We start from the raw sequence: 20,039 nt of genomic DNA, 5'->3' as shown, positions 1-20,039 counted from the left end.
CGTCAGATTCAATGACCACACACACACACACACACACACACACACACACACACACACACACACACACACACACACACGATAGCTCAGTGGTTAGAGCGCTGGCTTCACAAGCCAGAGGACCGGGGTTCGATTCCCCGGACGGGTGGAGATATTTGGGTGTGTCTCCTTTCACGTGTAGCCCCTGTTCACCTAGCAGTGAGTAGGTACGGGATGTAGATCAAGGAGTTGTGACCTTGTTGTCCCGGTGTGTGGTGTGTGCCTGGTCTCGGGCCTATCCAAAGATCGGAAATAATGAGCTCTGAGCTTGCTCCGTAGGGTAACGTCTGGCTGTCTCGTCAGAGACTGCAGCAGATCAAACAGTGAAAACACACACACACACACACACACACACACACACACACACAGTAATTCCAATCACTGTCTTTCAGGAGCACACCAACTCCCTCCAACCCGCCGGTCACCACCATCACCACCGCCGCCACCACTGTCACACCAGTCGCCTCCACCACACCGAACGCCACCGAGGCTAGGATTGCACTCGAGATCCGGGAGCTGAAGGAACGTGAGGACGAGCTGCGCCAGATGAGAGAGGAGCTCATGTCCTCGAGGGAGAACTTACTGGATGACGAGGAGGTGCGAAGCTCAGCCTCGAGGGAACAGCTACTCGAGGACCACCTGACTTCCCTCACCACTACTACTGACGAGGGGAACTTTTCCGAGTGTGGCGACCCAGCGTCTTCAGAGGACAAGAGTAGTGATGGATCAAACAGGTGAGGGGAAAGGAGCTTACTTTAGGGAATACTGCGTGTGAGTGATGCTGGAAAAGGAAATAAGGTCACGGGAGATGTGAAGGATGTATCATAGAAGAGGTGGGATGTTGAAGATTCCTGGAGAAAGGATAGTAGAACAAAAAAAGTGCTAGGAATGGATGCCATAATGCTGAAATGAATGAACAAAGACGGGAATTCAGTGAAGGAAGGTTTTGGAGGAAAGAGAAAGAATATCGTGAAAGTTAAGAAAGGATGATTACACGCCACTTTGCAGATGAATAGGATAATGTGATGCCAGAAGAGCTGGGGATAGATGTGTGATGCTTAGGGGAGGATGAAAGGGAAGGAGTTTTTTATAGAGACGAGCAGAAATGAGAGACGCTTTGAGAAAAGAAAGACAATGTATAAGTGTTGGATGGAAGGAAATGTAAAGAAAGCTGAGAACTGTTTTGGGAGAGAAGTAGATGTTTGGAAATGCAGGAAGAGACAAGATAGGGAAAAATATTAGAAGAAATGAGGAGGAAAACAGGAAAGTGACAGAAAATGAAGAAGAGATAAATAGTGGTATAGAAAATATCATAGGAGAGAAAAAGTAAGTGTCTTTATGGGAAGGCGATATAAGATGCTAGAAAGAATAGAAGAGATAAGGAGAGAATAAGATTAATGAATAAATCAGATTATGAAGGAAAGAATGAGGGAGAAGGAAAATACCTCGCTACGAAAAAAAGATGAACCAAATCCTATAAGTAGAGATGTAAAAAAAAAAAAAAGATGTAGAGAACAGATTGTAACTTAAAAGGAAAGCGGGTAGGAAAAATATGAATAATCCTTTAGATAATGAGACGCTACGGAGAGTCATGAACCTGAGAAAAGGGTGAGAGGCGTGTAAGGAAAAGGGCGGGCGGTCAAGGGCGGAGGGAGAATAGACGTGCTTGAACATTAGACGCATGAAAAGTGAGAAAATTGAAAGGGTGTAGTTAAAGGGCGCGAAGAGGCCAGAGTAAAGGAGAGTGAAGGACAGCGTGAGGGGCGAAAGTAATGAGAGTGCGAGCGTGAGAGATTGAAGGTATATACGTTCAAAATCACCTACGGAAAAGGTTAATGAGCGAGACCACCTATTGGAGGGAAGAAAAAATTAAGTCGTAATTACATACCTTGAAAAATTGTTACATTATGGTGCACTACATTACCGAGGAGCGGAACAACAAGGAGAGAGAGAGAGAGAGAGAGAGAGAGAGAGAGAGAGAAGGGGGGATGAAATTAAAAAGGGGAAATCACAGGCTTAAAGGAAAAAAAAACTTATTACATACTTAAAAGAATTACTGGTGCATTAATTAACGAGAAACCAAGAGAGAGAGAGAGAGAAAGAGAGAAATTGAAACTCCCGCCCCTTAAAGGACAAGCTCAAAAGATAAAAATCGCCATCAAAAACAAAACTCATGATCCCAAAAACCAAATACAGCTTATGCAACACTTCACCTTCACTATTACACACACACACACACACACACACACACACACACACACACACACACACACACACACACACACACTCGTTAAACAACCGTCCTTTCTCCACTTCACCCTGCCTTGCCTGGCTAGCTTTACTCATTTCTTACAGCTTCTCTTTACGTTCTTATGCTTTTTTCTGCTTTAATTCTTTATCTCTTCAACACCATCGCAATCTTCATAAACAGACGCTAACATGACATAAAGGAAGAAAATTGTAGAGTACTTTAATATCTGATGAATTGAGAGGCATGGGAAAGTTCTCGTAATTTCTCTTTTCACTTAGTAAGAAAAATACATGTTTGGCGTTGAAAGGCTCTTAAAACACCTCCAGTAGAGCATCCAGTACATGCAGGGAGGGATTTCTGTGGTTCCTGGAGGCGCTGTGTTCCGTTGCGGCCCTTCGGCACCACCTAAAGCCAGCCAACGGGAGCCTAATTGTGGCGTCAACAGGTGGTGGTGGTGGCGGCGATGGTGCGTGTCCCTGCCAGTGTGGGTGGTGATGGTGATGGTGGTGGTGGTGGTTTAGCAATTTAGCAGGTGGTTTGGTATGCGTGAATTGAGAAGTTGCAGCTTTTATTAATTTATTTACGTGTCCAGCTGTTGACTGTGGATAGAGGGAATTGTGGTGAGAGTAAATATATTCTCTCTCTCTCTCTCTCTCTCTCTCTCTCTCTCTCTCTCTCTCTCTCTCTCTCTCTCTCTCTCTCTCTCTCTCTCTCTCCGCAGCTGTTCCTTAGATTTTCCGCTTGATATTATAGCGGATTTTTTGTATTATTATACTTCTTCCTAGCTTCACTAAGATTAATTTTTCTTTTGTTCGTGTTTCTTCACTATATATTTATATTTGATTTACTAAAGTTGATTTTTCTTTTCATCTTTTATTTCTTCCATCATTCCTTTCTCTGTTTTCCTTCATTCAGTTATTCTATCCACCCCTTTCTTTCCTTCCTTCCTTCCTTCCTTCCTTCCTTCCTTCCTTCGTGTCACTTTTGCCACAATGTGGGCATGTGACAAAGAAATGCATGTGCTGTACTTCACTTCACTGATAACCAAATATGGCTTATCTGGCAGCGCAGGAGGAGTATTGCCGAACACACACACACACACACACACACACACACACACACACACACACACACACACACACACACACACACACACACACACACACACACACACACACACACACACAAACCAAAGCACACAGCACACCTTAAGTTAACATCTCAAATTATAACCAAACAGCAAATTACCTCTTTTTTCCACGTATCGGTAACAATGCACTAACTTAATCTCACCTGCAATCAGATAGAGAGGGACGCAAACACACGGAATGGGAAAAAAAAAAAAAAAGGTGATTACACTGATACAAGCACCTCTTGTCTTTAACGTCACAGCCTCAGTATCAGTATAACCACACCACGCCACGCCACCCCACGCCACGTCACTTTGGTTCCTCCTACCTCAGTTTTCTGCTTACTAAGTGCAGTGTCCCTCCTTATTCCCTTCCTAGGTTAGTGTACAGTGCAGTAATGTGTGGAGTGTGTGGAAAAGAGGAGTGTTTTGAAGGTGATATACGTGAAGCTAAGCAAGTGATATGAAAAGAAGAGTCACCTCGGTCTTTTTTTTTTTCACTTTCATTCATTTAGGAGGTTTGAATTAGATTGTCTGGGTTACGTTCTTCATCACCAAAGCATCTGTGGTGGATGATCCTTCTTCAGTAATGCGGAAGTTTGAGTGGATTGTGTAGAAGCATATAAGCTCATTGCTGAGCCGAACTCCACTTATCATTAAGTCAGTCAGGCAGTGAGTGATTTCCTCCCTCTCGTCTCCTCCACAGCCGCATGATGTCCCCAGACCTGCACCACCACCACCACATTGAATTCGGCCGGCGAAGAGTGACGGTGAAGCCCTACGAGGAGGAGGAGGAAGAGGACCAGCCTGTGTATACCAGGTAAGTGCAGAGAGAGAGAGAGAGAGAGAGAGAGAGAGAGAGAGAGAGAGAGAGCATATGTTTTTCGTTTTACATCACTTTTAATCAAATGTAGTTCATATAATTGACAAAACTCTTTCTTTCTCATCAATATAATTTTGGACTGATCATGTCAAGAATGAAAATAAGAAACGCCCACACACATACACACACACACGGTAGCTCAGTGGATAGAGCGCTGGCTTCACAAGCCAGAGGACCAGGGTTCGATTCCCCGGCCGGGTGGAGATATTTGGGTGTGTCTCCTTTCACGTGTAGCCCCTGTTCACCTAGCAGTGAGTGAGTAGGTACGGGATGTAAATCGAGGAGTTGTGACCTTGTTGTCCCGGTGTGTGGTGTGTGCCTGGTCTCAGGCCTATCCGAAGATCGGAAATAATGAGCTCTGAGCTCGTTCCGTAGGGTAACGTCTGGCTGTCTCGTCAGAGACTGCAGCAGATCAAACAGTGAAACACACATACACACACACACATACACCGCGTAGTGTAGTGGTTAGCACGCTCGACTCACAATCGAGAGGGTCTGGGTTCGAGTCCCGGAAAGCGGCGAGGCAAATGGGCAAGCCTCTTAATGTGTAGCCCTGTTCACCTAGCAGTAAATAGGTACGGGATGTAACTCGAGGTGTCGTGGCCTCGCTTTCCCGAAGATCGGTCTATGAGCTTTGAGCTCGCTCCGTAATGGGGAAGACTGGCTGGGTAACCAGCAGAGACCGTGGTGAATTACACACACACACACACACACACACACACACACACACACACGTCTTAGCTTACCTCCCATAAAGTTTCAACAGAAATTAATAGACTGTTGATAAAAAGAAATAAGATAAAGTGTCACAAATAGAAATAGAAAACGTCTAAGATACAACCTCGCAAGATGCCTTTTATGGCCACACCAAGCTGCTCCCCACATCACCCGACACCCAGCCTCCCAACAATGACCCCATCATACTTTGCCCTAAAACTATTTTATATCTATAATCTAAAACACCGGCTGACCTTCCATTTCTCTGTAAAGTGTAAGGACGAGCACCCAGATAGCCTCACTCTATACACTCCCAACCCTTACACACCAATTTCCTGTAGCTTGACTTTATTGAAGAGGGAGGTTTCAAGACATTTATCCCTTCATTTGTCTAACTCTTTCGGACCTGCAATGGAACTGGCAACTAAGTGGGCTTTTTTTACGTTTTATAATGCCCTTGGACAGTTTTCCCCTCTTACATGAAAAAAATACCAACAGCCTCCACTCACAAGTGTGTAAAAGCAAGGTATTATTGGAGAAACTCTCTGTAGGAAATGCATAAAAAAATATTGGTGAACTATTTTGGCACCATAAGAAAGTGTTAATCTTCAGGTAATAATATTTCTTACGCTTATACCAGTTCAGAGTTTTTTTTAACCCCTTCAATATTGAGACGCATTTTTACCATATTTTTGGGGTATGACTGGACGATTTTATTTGCATTAGGAAAGGTCTATGGAGGTCAAAAGATTAAAGGCCTAAGACTTTACTGTTGTAATCCCCACATAACTTTCTGAAGCTGTATAAAATCGCCAAATAATAACCGGAATTAATATGAAAACACGGCACAGCACAGAGGGGGGTTATTAGTATACTGTATACGTAAAATTCCCTTCACTAACAAATCTAGCTAAAGAACAATTAGATCCAGGTAATAATTGCAACTTCACATTTTATAAACACCCTCATTCTCCCATCATCATCATCATCACAAGAGTAGAGACGCCTAGGTAACACGCGTTGGGCAAGTTACCTTTACCATCAGACTTATGAATAATTAAATACCGTCAGATTAGTGGAAGGTCGTCGGCGTCTTGCGTTCATAGATCACTGGGCGCTGGAATATCAAGGAGAAGGGCGTTCAGGGCCGCTCATTGAAGGGGAAGGATGAAGGGGCGGCGACGTGCACAGTTACGATCAAGGGGAGGGAGTTTGAAAGGAAGTTATAGTTTAATGGAGAAGATTTATGGTGTGTGGGTCGCCTTTATATTATTTGCACAGGTGTTCCGTGGGTTTAGTGGTGGTGGAAGTAGTAGCGGTAATGGTAGAAGCTATAGTAGTAGTGGTGGTAGTAGTCGTAGTAATAGTTTGAAAAGGAGAAATAAGAAGAGGATGGGCATAAAAAGAACAAGTAAAGGTAGTAGTAGTAATAATAGTAGGAGTAGGAACAGCAGCAACATGAACAATAACAAGAACAACAACAACAACCCATCAGAAATTCAATATCCACATCCTGATAAGACCACTGCCAAATAGATATAAAATTCAAGAAACCTGAGAACTTTGATGTCGCAGGAAAAAAGGCGAGAGATGGAGACAGCAGTAAAAAAAAAAAATAGGCACAGGATAGCAGTGAAACAAAGAAAAAAAAATACAAATTAGTTATGGAGGTCAACAACAAAAAGGGAGATCCATTATACCTGTTTTCGTGTGTGTGTGTGTGTGTGTGTGTGTGTGTGTGTGTGTGTGTGTGTGTGTGTGTGTGTGTGTAATGTGAGGTCTATGAGGATGAACGTGTTTGTGAATGCAATAGAGAATGGGGACATCCACACACTTGTTGCTTTGTTTATCACTATACTTTGTGGGAAAACAGGTGAACTTTGCGAGCATCGGCCAGGGTCAAGGGTACTCGTAGTGCTGGCTGAGGAGGTCATGAGAATATTGAGGTAATAAGGTCACGCCATAAAGAAGAGGTGGAGGAGACAACTAAAAATAGCATAATGGAGGAGGAACAAGACGAAAGGAGAAAAAAAAATGAAAGAATAAAAGAGAAAGATTCGTAGCGTAATGGAGGAGGAGGAAGTTAAGACATTAAGAATGATTCATTGAAAGAGGAAGAAGAAACTTTTGAGATACCGTAATAAGGAGAGAATTGAGAGATCGTGAGTAATTCTAGGGAGCGTCTAATGATGGTGGTGAAAGATATGAATTACTTACAATATATTAGTGAGATAGTTACGAGCATGACTGAGGAAGGAGCAAGTAGAAACATACGTGAGTGACTGGTGACAGGTAGAGAGAGATAGAGAGGGTGGGTGAGGGAGAGGCGGATGGGAAGGGTCATAAAACGTGCAAAGAATATGAAATGCATTGTTCTGCATTTTGTAGGTTACCTAAGAACTGGTGACTTGTGGAACATACATGAGTACGATACAAAAATGAAAAACTGAAAGCGTCTCAATGACATTATTTTATTATTATTATTATCATATTATTATCATTATTATTATTATTATTATTATTATTATTATTATTATTATTATTATTATTATTATTATTATTACTATTATTGTTATCATTATTATTATTATTGTTATTATGATTATTATCATTATTATTATCGATATTATGAAAGACGCTGTATCACCTTGACTTCTTGATATAATTACCGGTAAATAGTTATGTCTGATTGCTTTTATTTTTCTCCCGTTTAAAAACCCACAGTTTGTACAAGGGTGCGTGAAGAGTAAGGCTAGCGTGAGGGAGAGTAAAAAGTGAACCTTGGCTGCTGGATAAGGTTACTTACGTATAGAGACAGATAGTAACAACTGTAAATATTTGGCCAGTTCAGAGATCGTTGCTCTTGTTATAACACCGATTCTAATGAGGAATAAGATGCACAAAAATAATCAAACATAAACTTCCTCATGTAATGACATCACAATGTTTGGTGAATTCCATGTTCATGATCCAATGATTAAAGGTGGTTGTCTCACAATTCCATATTATAAATCAGTTATTCTTTCATCAAGTTTATTTTCAAAGGATATAGATCTGTTTGCTAATTTTATATTGAATATTTTTCCTATTGGCATAATCATGAAATCATCCTTTAATGCCTCAAATAACTTCCACTACAGTGTGTTTAATGAAAAAGGACAGAACGACGGGCCGTGTAAGCACACAAACAACTGACCTTTTGTCTGAAATATTTTTTACGATGACATCATTACTTTGGGCAGCTGCACATGAGCGGGCCAGCAGATAGACATCCACGTGCACATTGTTACCTTGTACCAACATAAACAGTCTAAGATGATAACTAATAATAATCATAGCAATAAAAAACAGCTACTACTACTACTACTACTACTAATAATAATAATAATAATAATAATAATAATAATAATAATAATATGATGATAATAATAATGTAGTATACTAGACTAAGGGATTGGCAGGATCAGGATTGTGAATAGCTATGTGAATCCCATTTCATTGCAACTCCAAATCGCTTGTCTCTTATCTGCCTGCCTGTGTATGTGCTTCCACCCCCTCCCCCCGCCTTACTGTCTGTTGAAATTCAGGTGATAAAGCTTATCTTCATCTTCTCCCTGTCTTTCTCTGTCTCCTCCTCCTCCCCTCCTCCTCCTTCTCCTTCTCCTCCTCCTCCTCCTCCTCCTCCTCCTCCTCCTCCTCCTCCTCCTCCTCCTCCTCCTCCTCCTCCTCCTCCTCCTCCTCCTCCTCCTCCTCCTCCTCCTCCTCCTCCTCCTCCTCCTCCTCCTCCTCCTCCTCCTCCTTCTTCTTCTTCTCCTCCTCGTCCTCCTCCTCCTCCTCCTCCTCTCTCTCCTCCTCCTCCTCCTCCTCCTCCTCCTCCTCCTCCTCCTCCTCCTCCTCCTCCTCCTCCTCCTCCTTCTGGCACCGTATCATAACCACATTCTTTCGTCCTTACCACATCAGTCAGTCAGTCAGTCAATCTCACCACTAACACTACCACTACCAATACCACTACTTCTACTACTACTACTACTACTACCACTACTACCATTGCTACCACCACCGCCACCACCACCACCACCACCACCACCATTGCCATCTCTACCACTACCATCACTGTTAAAGTAAAATTAGAAAGTCATGATACTCACAGAACATAAAAGAGATCGGTGACAATAAACTTGTAAATTGCACCGAGACGGAAACGGAAGAGAAACAGAAAGGAGAGCCAGAGAAAATTTCCCCCTCATTTGCCTAAACAGCACCTTTACCTGCCTGCCTGCTTACCTGCCTACCAGTTTACCTGCCTACCTGCCTTCCTACCTGTCTCCATTTGCATATCAACACTTACATAGAAAATGGAAAGTGTGAGCAGACTAATTACGAAAAATCTCTCTTTCTCTCTCTCTCTCTCTCTCTCTCTCTCTCTCTCTCTCTCTCTCTCTCTCTCTCTCTCTCTCTCTCTCGATGAAAAAAGAGAAGGATAAGAGAGGTAATAAATAGCAGCACATGCATGTTATTGGTTGATGTAAGGTGCTGCATCTATACCGGTTCATTATTTGGCGCCGGTTGTCTTTCAAATTGATGTTTTAGTTACAACCGAAAGTGTAATAATAGATTAAAAAAACTAATGGTGGTGAAGGAAAAACGTTCTATTAGCGAAATATTTCATCTTCAGTTTTCAAAGGATAGAGAGAATTACTTGTGTTTTTAGAGGTGCTTTTAACATTATTGAAGCAAATTCTGTTTTAAACTAGCTCTTAAATCATGAAAATACTCAATGATATTTCTAAAAATTCACGTTAGACTGCTTAAAGTAATTGTGATAAGACACCGCGACGTTTAAGAATAATCAGTCTCAGGAGCGCATTGAAATAGTGGTGATTTGAGCAATGGCAGTGAGTTTACTTCCTGGTTAGCGAATCTCTTCTTCTCCCTCTCTTTCTCTCTGCTGCTGTTCATCGTTATGCTCCACATGCTCGCAGGTGATCATGTGTTAAGGCAGAGACCGTTTTAAGTATTTCAACGTTTTATCATGGCTACTTGTAACAGACTTTCCTTAATGTGGTCTTCAATGTATGGTGTTTTCGTGATTCAAGTGATGACTAAGATTCTGCAACATTTACTGAAGAACGCTCATGAGAAGTCTATTATTTATCAATGTGGACTTTAAAATTAGTTCCCAGTTAAGCCCAATTGCTTCAGAATACGGTGATTTATTTTGATACAGTTTCTTGTGATATTTCTTAGCTTTTCTCAGCAAGTGATTCCTTACGAGCCTTTCTTTTCAATTTTTTTTTTCAATAGTGACATGTATTGTGTAGAGTGAAAGTGCACTTATGTAAATGTCACACTCATCACATCACATCACGTCACATTAGCTGGAGTTTCTCTTTTATTGGGGAGCGCGTGCGTGCGTGAGGAGTCTATATATAGGAACGATCATTAATGTTGGAAGGAAGTGGTGAAACACGTGTTCCCTTTCATGTTACGTCTTGCGTGGTATGTTGACACCCACACACACACACACACACACACACACACACACACACACACACACACACACACACACACACACGGTTATGTGCCTCGTTATCAGCGTTTGCCTTCATGCCTTATCAGGGTGTGGCTTTGTAGGGTGTGGGTTGTCTTGAGGCACATACACCAACTCCTGTGTGTGTGTGTGTGTGTGTGTGTGTGTGTGTGTGTGTGTGTGTGTTGTAACCAGGGGTCATTTCTACAAACGTTTGTCGTAAGTTTTCATCTATATACAAGATGAAGTTCAGTTTGAAGTTTGACTCAATTGTTGATCTTGGTTTGGGTTTACAGTCAACAGGAATTACAGGACAGGAAGTATCTATGTTAAACCAAATTTTTTAAATCACAGAATTCAACGTTTTTTTAATGAATGAACATGAGCGTTAATGGACTATAAATGCAAACGAATGATTGAAGGATTATGCACTTAAAACTTGCTGGAGAGGTTGAAGCCACTGTCTCAAATCTCTTTCTACAGATTCAGTTGCATTTTTTCAAGCACGTATTCTTCCTAGACTCATCCAAACAGCCAACTTCATAAAATTGAAAGTTTTTCCGGTTTTTTTTTTTCTTTTTGCTCTTTTTAAAGTGCACATGAAGGACGCAGTGAAGCAAAAAGGAAACAGGTAATGATAATAGTAATAACAATGATGATGATGATGATGATGATGATGATAATAATAATAGTGATAATAACTATAAGTGGAGAGAAAATTGAGGCATTGCAGAGGGAAGGTAAGAGGGTGCGTGAAGGAGAAGGTGACGGCGGAGAAAGGAGAGGTGAAACAAACACAATTAACACACTTTCCACCACCACAATATCACTCGGTATTTGGTCACTTAATCTTTATTAATCTCTCTCTCTCTCTCTCTCTCTCTCTCTCTCTCTCTCTCTCTCTCTCTCTCTCTCTCTCTTTTTTTTTTTTTTTTTGTGGCCAATTAAGTTCAAGTCAGTTATTGCTTTGTTCCGGGACGCCAGTCAGTCAGTGGGTCAGCCAGCACCACAAATGACAACCAAGCTATTACGAATCTCACGGCAGATTTGTGGTAAGGCGACTCTCGGCAACTCCTCTGCGTCCCCATGCACCCCACTGCCGCCCGTCACCCGCAGCCTTGCATCACTCTATCTTGTATAGTTACCGATTGAAATTTCTCGTTTTCTTCCGATGGTGGCCATTGACAGATTCGCAAGAAGCAGAACATTACTGTCGTGATTTCGAATAAAGATAACCCAATAGAAAACTGTGATCCAGGTGTTCATGTATGCAGAGAAAACGATACGTAAACAGTGTAATTTACAGAAAGCTTACGAGCTCATGTACTGTAAAGCTTCGGCAACGTTCAGGAAAATTATCATCGATCACACGACTCGGAACAAAGTGGCGTGAAGCGGAGGCAACGGAGAAACCATCCCGGCGTGAGCAGTGACGGCATTCCCTGTCGTCATGAAGGGACCCAGGACAGCATTAAGACATTTACCAGTTTAATTAAGCAGAAGGGTCAAGGATTTAAGCATGGTTGTAATAATCACCCTCAACTCTATCTAGGCAATGGCATTTTTAAGTAGATAATTGATAGACCAGGCTGAGACCATTCCAAGGACGGTCAGGACAAAACATTAGATATGGAAATAAGTGAAGCTGCAAGAAGCCACCAGGCCTACAAGTGGCAGCCCCTGTATGAAACACAAGACGGCACGTCACACACCATACCTCAGGGTAGAAAACAAATAATAAAGAAAAAAAAAACAGAGGTAGGGATTCCCAGACCCTTGCTGCGTCTTATCATTAGCCTTGTAAGGAGCGCAGAAAACACAGTGGTAGTATTCTTGCAGCATGACTGGAATTAGAGACCAGACTGAATCATAACCGGCAGTAACCATGTTAGGGAACGCTTTGTAATAATAACCATCGGAATACGAGGAAAGCAACCAAAAGTTTCATCTGCCATCGTGCGCAGTTGTCGAGGAGAGAGAGAGAGAGAGAGAGAGAGAGAGAGAGAGAGAGAGAGAGAGAGAAAGGATAATATTTAGTTTCTGATAGGAGAGTCTACGGAAAGCATGAATGCAAACACAGAACACACACACACACACACACACACACACACACACACACACACACACACACACACACACACACACACACACACACTCATGACCTCATTGTTACGTCGCCAAAAAGTCAATCAGTCAATCAAACACAAAAGACAGTGTCATTCTGTGTGTGTGTGTGTGTGTGTGTGTGTGTGTGTGTGTGTGTTTAGGGCTAGAGTCTGAGGGTGAGGAATGGCATGCGTAGTGTCACCGTGGCCCGCCTGCTCACCTTGATGGCTGACTGACCCTCACCTCCCCGGCCCACTGACCTACGCTGGTCCTTTCTCCCACTCGTCCCTTATACGCCACACCATCTCTTCTACCACCACCATCACAATCTTCCTCCTATACGTTTGGAGATGATAAAGTTAACAGGAGGCGCAACTAAAACTCCCATTCTGGTGTTAAAGCGATGAAGGGCACTGGGGAGGCACACGGATGGCTGGGTGACCTGCGCCGCTTAGGGGGATGCTGGGGTTTGGGGTGACGGCAGGACCTTCACGCCCCTACCAAGTGCCGCCCCGCCGCGCCCCATTGACTTCCCCGGCCACTACTATTACATTTACTCCTTTTACGGCCAATCCAAGGGCGTGTTGCCACAGAAACGGGCCATAACCTTTGCTGGGGAATTCCTGTTGATAAAAGAAGGCGTACTATAGAAGGGGGTTTTGAGTGAGGCTGGCTTGTGTTGTAAAAGGAATGTAAAAGAGCTAGGATGATGAGAGGTGTTTTCATGACCGGTGTGGTGGTGGTGGTGGTGGGTGGTGGTGGTAGTGCTAGTGGTAGTGGTAGCTGTGTTGTAAATGTGTTGAGCTTCCACCAGATAGATTAATGGTCAGGTTCTCAAAATTTTTCATCTCGTTGACGGTGCAAAATCATGAAAAGAGTCTTGATGAAAGCCTGGCAATGACTTCCACCACAGCTTGTTGTTATACTAGCAATTGAGATATGCCTGGGTAATGTTTGATTAAGAAAGCTCCCTTGTTACTCTTACGACGCGGATAATCGTGAGGCGTCGCGTTCCGTGATTAGCATGAAGTGAAAGCTGCGACAGGAAGCCCAGCGTTGAGCTCTCCGCCACCCCGTATAGTCACGCAGCGGACGGCGAGCGGCGCACACCGTTCCCTGACGCTCCTCCCTCGCCCCCATCCCATCGCCTCCACCTTTTCCTTCCCTGCACCCCCGCCACGTCCCGGTCCTGCAGCCATTGTCACCCTCATCAACGCCGTCACTTACTTCTCACAACCCAAGAAATGGCTACAGAGCAAGGAAAACAGTCCGTATTAAGCATGAAGTGATAAATCATTGCTTGTGTGGTAGAAAACGGGATACAGTGTGAACAGCGCAGCGCGGGTCTGTGCGAGGGTGAACAAGACTAATCATAGACTAGACAGTGAGGAAAGGAAAAATATCTCGAAGCAAAAACAAGGAAAAAATTGTGCGAAAACTATCTGGTGTATCAGTGCAAGTGTTTGTGTATCAGAGTTTCCGTGTTTACCTCTGCATTGTACTAGCTCTTGCTCATATCGGTGTGGAGTCTTCTCGCCTGGTCCAGACTGGTAGTGGAACCTCTGGAGCGTTTAGCTAAAGAGCAGCGACCCAGAAAGAGTTGTTAGTACCCGTGGGAAGTGAGGCGGCCATCTCGCGGCTGTGGCGGTGGACTGGCGGTGCGAGAGGAAGAGGACCAGGAGGAGGAGGAGGAAGAGTAGTAAGAGAAAGCCCGAATTGCCTAGTACTCCTGTTACACACTTCTGTGACGACAACGGTAAAGAAACACGGAGAGAAGTTTGTGGTGTATGAAGGAGTTACTGACCTTGAAAACCAATCGAGAAGTGAACAGAAAGGATAGACGAAAGTAAAGAGAACTGAACATTTTTGCCTCTTGTATTGTCCATTCACATAAGACTATAGTACAACGGAAGAGAATTTAATATATAAAAAAAGTCACAAACCTTGAGAACAGATTGAGGAATGAACTGTTAGGATGGATACGAAGCATAACCTCTTGTGCTGCTCTTCACTATCCTGGAAAACTAAATGAATAATGAACTATAATGATGAAAAGTAAAGACAATTGAAAACACTCGTCTATTGTATCGCCAGGACTGCCTCACTCATTCCCTGGCCTCCCTTCATCTCGCCTCTCTCACAAGCAGCCTGCCCACCTGTCCGCCTGTCCACCTGTCTGCCCTCCTGCCGCAGCCATGATAACGGTGGCGTTCGTTATTGAACCGTAAGTCTGCCAGGTGGCGGGTGAGTGAGGCAGCGCGTGCTATTTACATTCCTACGCCGATCGCCCGTCAGATGTTACGTTGGCGGTGGTGTTGGTGGTGATGGTGGTGGTGGTGGTAATGGTGGCGGTGGTGGTGGCGACCGACTTCACTCATATTGTTCACAGGCTTCGTTCGGGTGACGGCCTGTTAATTAGTCTCCTCCTCCTCCTCCTCCCTGTTTTTTCTCTTTTCTTCCTTCTCCTCCTCCCATGTTTTTTTTTTTCTTTATCTCTCTCCTCCTCCTCCTCCTACTCCGTTTTTTTTCTCTCTCTCTTCCTCCTCCGTTTTTTTCTTTATCTCTCTCCTCCTCCTCCTCCTTCTCCTCCTCCTTCTCCTCCTCCTCCTCACACAGACAGCCTAGTTAGGCCCAGTAGGGCTGTTGCTGTCTGTTACTTCCTTTGTATTCCTCCTCCTCCTCCTCGTCGTCGTTACTCCTCCTCCTCCTCCTCCTCCTCGTTACTAACACTGCCGATTGAGAAAGAGAGAGAGAGAGAGGGGGGGGAGGGGAGATTAATTGGAGTATCGCCTTATACTATATAGTAAATATTTCTTGTAGTGGCTCAGCGACGCCCCGCAGCACATCTTCCCCATGACCTCTCCAACCTGTTCCCACGATTAGGTTCCTCTTCCTGTCCTTAATTGTATTCCCCTCTGGCTCTTTTTTTTTTTTTTCTCTTTTTTCATGGTTCTTTCTTTTCGTGCTTTTATCTACAACCTTGCCATCCGTTACGTGTTTTATGCTTTTGTTCTTGCTTTCACTCGTTCGTTATCTCTCTCTCTCTCTCTCTCTCTCTCTCTCTCTCTCTCTCTCTCTCTCTCTCTCTCTCTCTTCTATTAACTTTTCTCTTTTAATTTGCACTAATTCATTTTTTTTCTTTTTGATGATTTTCTTTCTCCATCTCTTTATGAATAATTCATTCTTTCTTCTCGTCTTTTTCTAGATAACATCTTTGCTCTTTTATCTTACCACTTTCTCATCCCCACACTGATTACCTTTACTGACTGTAGACGTAATTGCCCGTGCATTCACAGGTGTGTGTGTGTGTGTGTGTGTGTGTGTGTGTGTGTGTGTGTGTGTGTGTGTGTGTGTGTCCGTGTGCGTGCGTGCGTGCTTGCCTGCCTGTCTGCCTGCGAGCGCGGTGTTTATTTAGGACAAGCTTCAAAGGTGCATATGTGTAACATCAGTTTGTCCCCTCCCCTACCTCTCTCCCTATACAAGATCAAGGGTGACGTGTGTGTGTGTGTGTGTGTGTGTGTGTGTGTGTGTGTGTGTGTGTTTACATCACGTGGGCTGGACTGTCCGTCACGCCCTCATTCTGTCGCTGCCACAGGTGAAGAAGGAGCTGCTTCTCTGCCTCTCTACCGCTCTATGGGGTAAGAGAGAGAGGGGGGGGGGAAGAGATGCGCGAGTAAGAAAGATATTACACGAATGATTACGCTTGACAGAAATGTACCATGTAAGAGTGCAGAAACTAATCATAGTCACACACACACACACACACACACACACACACACACAGAGAGAGAGAGAGAGAGAGAGAGAGAGAGAGAGAGAGAGAGAGAGAGAGAGATACAGGAAGTAGTCAATGCAGGGCTTTATGGAAATCAGCTTAGCTTATTGTTTCATAGCTAAACGAATTAGCACACGGCCGATAGACAGACAGACAGGGCGAGGAAGCAGGAGGAGGAAGTGAGTTGAGTGCGTGAGTTAGTGAGTGGCGTGTTCTTCTCATCGTGTTCACCGCTTCACCAGGTGCTGTGTTCAGACGTGTGACCGGCGCACCAACGTAACACGAAGACTTTGTGGGGAAAATAATTGGTTATCAGTGTTGGTAGTGTTTTGCTCCGCTTCTAGACACTGCGGTGGTGACTGGCGGCTTTGTGATGGGGCGACTACGTGCTGGAGCGGCCTGCGGGTGGTGACAGTAACTGTTGTGCTTGGCGATAGCAATGGTGCAGTGTACGAGTAATGTACAGGGGAATGGTGTGTTATGTAAGGGAAGACGTGTATAGCGGTGGCGTAAAAGGTAATGGGGATGTGTAAAGGTAATCGATGTTCAAGCAGAGCTGGAATGTTTTATAAGGGTTAGGAATGAGTACTGGTAGACGTGTAGTAGTAGTAGTAGTAGTAGTAGTAGTAGTAGTAGTAGTAGTAGTAGTAGTAGTGGTGGAGGAGGATATTGTGGGGTGAGTTGCCGTGACGTGGGCAGTGTCGTGTTTGCAAGTCTTGAGGTAATGCGTTGGGGTTTTCAGGCGAGGTGCGGAGCTACTTAACGTAACCACGGCCTCCAACACCCTTGCCCCCCTTTCCCCTACTCCTTGTCGTGTAATGGCTCTGTACATTACCGCTTATGGAACCCAGAGAAGCCACGCCTGTTGGACTGCCGGCGCCTTGTAGGGTTTGAGTACGAGCGCACACACACACACACACATACACACACACACACACACACACACACACACACACACTTGCTTCCATTTGACTGCGTTTCGTTTTTTCCGCTCATGTTGTCAAGAATTTATTTTTAGCTGTTCTTTTTCTGTATCCTTTTGATCAGTGAACAGTTATGCCCCCCTAGAAGTAAGAAATTGGGATGTGCAGTGCGTGGAAAGGTTGAAATTCAATCCATAAATCACACTGAGTAAATGTGATGTGCTAAGCTTTCTCCCGGAGCGTGAAGGGAGGATAGAAGAGATTGGGAGGAAGGGAGGGAGGTAGGCCGTGATCCTCAACACTGTCACTGGCTGCTAGATCTCACGCATTCTCTCTCGTTTCTTCTTTCTCATTTTTCATTGGAAATCGTGTACGTGGCTTGTCGCTGTTCACTTTCCGTTGTTTTGTTGGCTTCGCTTTCTTTCTTTTTTTTTTTCTCAGGAGAGAAAGAGAGAGAGAGAGAGAGAGAGAGAGAGAGTGTGTGTGTGTGTTCTATTCCTCAGCAAGAACAAGTTCAATAGTAATGGATCTCTCTCTCTCTCTCTCTCTCTCTCTCTCTCTCTCTCTCTCTCTCATGTTTAGTACAAGGTTAGTGTCATCACCTCCGTGGTCTTGCCTCTGTGGTTCTTGCTGCCGGCAGGATAGAAGGACGTGACCTCGCACATCATTCCTCCTCTCTTCTTCCTTCCTTCCTTCACAGTTTCCTAAATCATAGCTTCTCATCTTAATCCATCTTCTCTTCCTTCCTTCACAAGCCTTCCTCTCTCGTTATCTCTTCTGTTTCCTCCGTTTTCCTTCATAAAGCTTCCTTTATCATAGCTTTCCTTCATAAACTTAACTTTATCATAGTTTTTCTTCTTTATTATCGCTTTCTTCCAACCTCTTGCTATCTTTTTCCTCCTTGACAGATCTTTCATTTTTTTCTCTTGCCATTTCCTGCTCACCATATCTATCCATCTATTCCTGTCAATCTTACTTCACCACTTCTTCCCTCCTTTCCTTCCTTCATTCTTCATGGCCTCTCTCGTACTTTTTACCTCTATCCTTCGCCTTCCTTTATTTTCCCGACATTCCCCTCATGTTGTCCCCCTTTCCTTCCGTCCTCACTTCTATGTCGTCATCATATTGTCCTTCCTCCCTCCTTTGCAACTTGTCCTTACAGTGTCATAACCATCCTTCACAGAATCCTACTTTGCTCCCACGATTTTCCCCGATTTCTCACGAGCCTTTTCTTCCCACAGGATGCAGAAGGAGTCTGTCATCGAGAGGGAGATACGACTGGCGAGGGAAAGAGAGGAGGCGTATAGACGAGAGAAGGGGCTGCTCAATGGATCTGCCCCACCTCGCTCTGTCGCTGCCTCTGCTGCACCCGTCTCCAACACATCTGCTCCCACTGTTCCTAAACCTCAGACAGATGGACGGGATGTGCAACACCGCCTGGCCACCTCCAGAATCCAGCTTGAGATTCAGGAGACCAGCCAGAAGGAGAGGGAGCTGAGGGACGCTGGCAAAATTCTTACTACATCAGAGGAGACTGTTGATGCAAAGGTAAGGAATGCTTATGTTGTTCTGATTATTTCTACTAATACTAATAATAATTACAACACATTTTTTTTATATAATTTTATATAACTTCAAGCTATAGACTCCTCCCTTCCTTTGTTAAAGCTTTTCATAATAAATGCAGACAGAATCTAGGTTTCTAATTCATTACACTGAAATCTGTGAAATAATTATTGAGTTGATGTGTATAATCAGTAAGTTAGGATGCACGTTATAAGAGTACTTGGTTTCACATAAAGCTGACACGTGGATTCGGAGAAAAGTATATATTGTTTGAGAAACCTGTGAAGATGAGAAGGAAAAAGTTTATGGTGAAAGAGAAGCCAGCAACTGGAGCTTGTGTGACGGTAATGTTTTGCAAGGGACCTGTTACTTCTCCCTGTGTTGTTGACTGGAGGTGGGAAGTCTGCACTAGTTACAATACTACAGTAGTGGCACTAGCATTCTTAGTCAACTGCTAAGAAAGAAGAGCAAATAATATTAGTTTAGTGGCTTATCTCTTATCATCTTTTACTATTTGGCTTTTCAAGGTGGAAAATAGTGTTATTAGTTCAGTACTTCATTGTCCATTGTATGTTTTATTCCCCTTGTGGTTTGTATTTTTATAGCTTGCCTCTAGAAGATAGAAATGGTATTAGATCCGTTGTTTAGTTCCCAATATATCTTTCATTCTTTTAAGTCTTGCAGTATGTCATCTGTGAGTTTTAACCTCATCCTCTGTAGGTGGTGGCAGCATAATTAGTTGAGCAGTATAAATATTAATAATGGATCCTCCAGTTATTTTTCTTTCATCTTAAGGTTTGTATTTTTGCCTCCCTTCCTCAAATCCTTCCTGTCTCCCTTTATAGGTGACCCGCTTGTCTGACTTTAGTGACATCAGCCAGCCGCTTGAGAGCCCCCGCTCCCAGGCCCTCCCCAGCACCCACCGTGTCAGTGCAAGCACCACCCCTTCCTCCACCCCAAAGCGCTGCCCATCCCCAAGGAGCCCTGCATCTCCTGTCCCCAACTTCACCCCGTCCCCAGCCCTCAACCGCAACGGTCTCTCCCGAAGCTTGTCCACCAACAACCTGTCCACCACCTCCACCACCCGCCCACCAAAGGGACTCATGCAGAAGTTCATAGCGTC

The 20,039-nt window shown here is 43.9% G+C and overlaps 1 protein-coding gene across 8 annotated transcripts in view; it reads left to right on the top strand.

Moving 5' to 3' along the window:
• Nucleotides 1–20,039, top strand: part of LOC123498474 (proteoglycan 4-like) — a 167,576-nt gene that overhangs the window by 140,854 nt on the left and 6,683 nt on the right. For 7 of the 8 annotated variants that reach the window (XM_045245578.1, XM_045245584.1, XM_045245577.1 and 4 more), the window contains 4 exons: nt 429–770; nt 4,123–4,236; nt 18,592–18,898; nt 19,762–20,039. The exon at nt 19,762–20,039 is cut by the window's right edge and continues 103 nt beyond it. In XM_045245578.1, coding sequence (XP_045101513.1) covers nt 429–770; nt 4,123–4,236; nt 18,592–18,898; nt 19,762–20,039 — 1,041 coding nt within the window. Of the gene's footprint in view, nt 1–428; nt 771–4,122; nt 4,237–18,591; nt 18,899–19,152; nt 19,261–19,761 lie in introns of all 8 variants that reach the window. The other variant, XM_045245583.1, reaches the window with a different exon arrangement.

Source organism: Portunus trituberculatus, chromosome 48, assembly GCF_017591435.1.
Source record: "Portunus trituberculatus isolate SZX2019 chromosome 48, ASM1759143v1, whole genome shotgun sequence".
In the NCBI taxonomy this organism is placed as follows: Eukaryota; Metazoa; Arthropoda; class Malacostraca; order Decapoda; family Portunidae; genus Portunus; species Portunus trituberculatus.
This window is presented reverse-complemented; position numbering and strand designations above follow the sequence as displayed.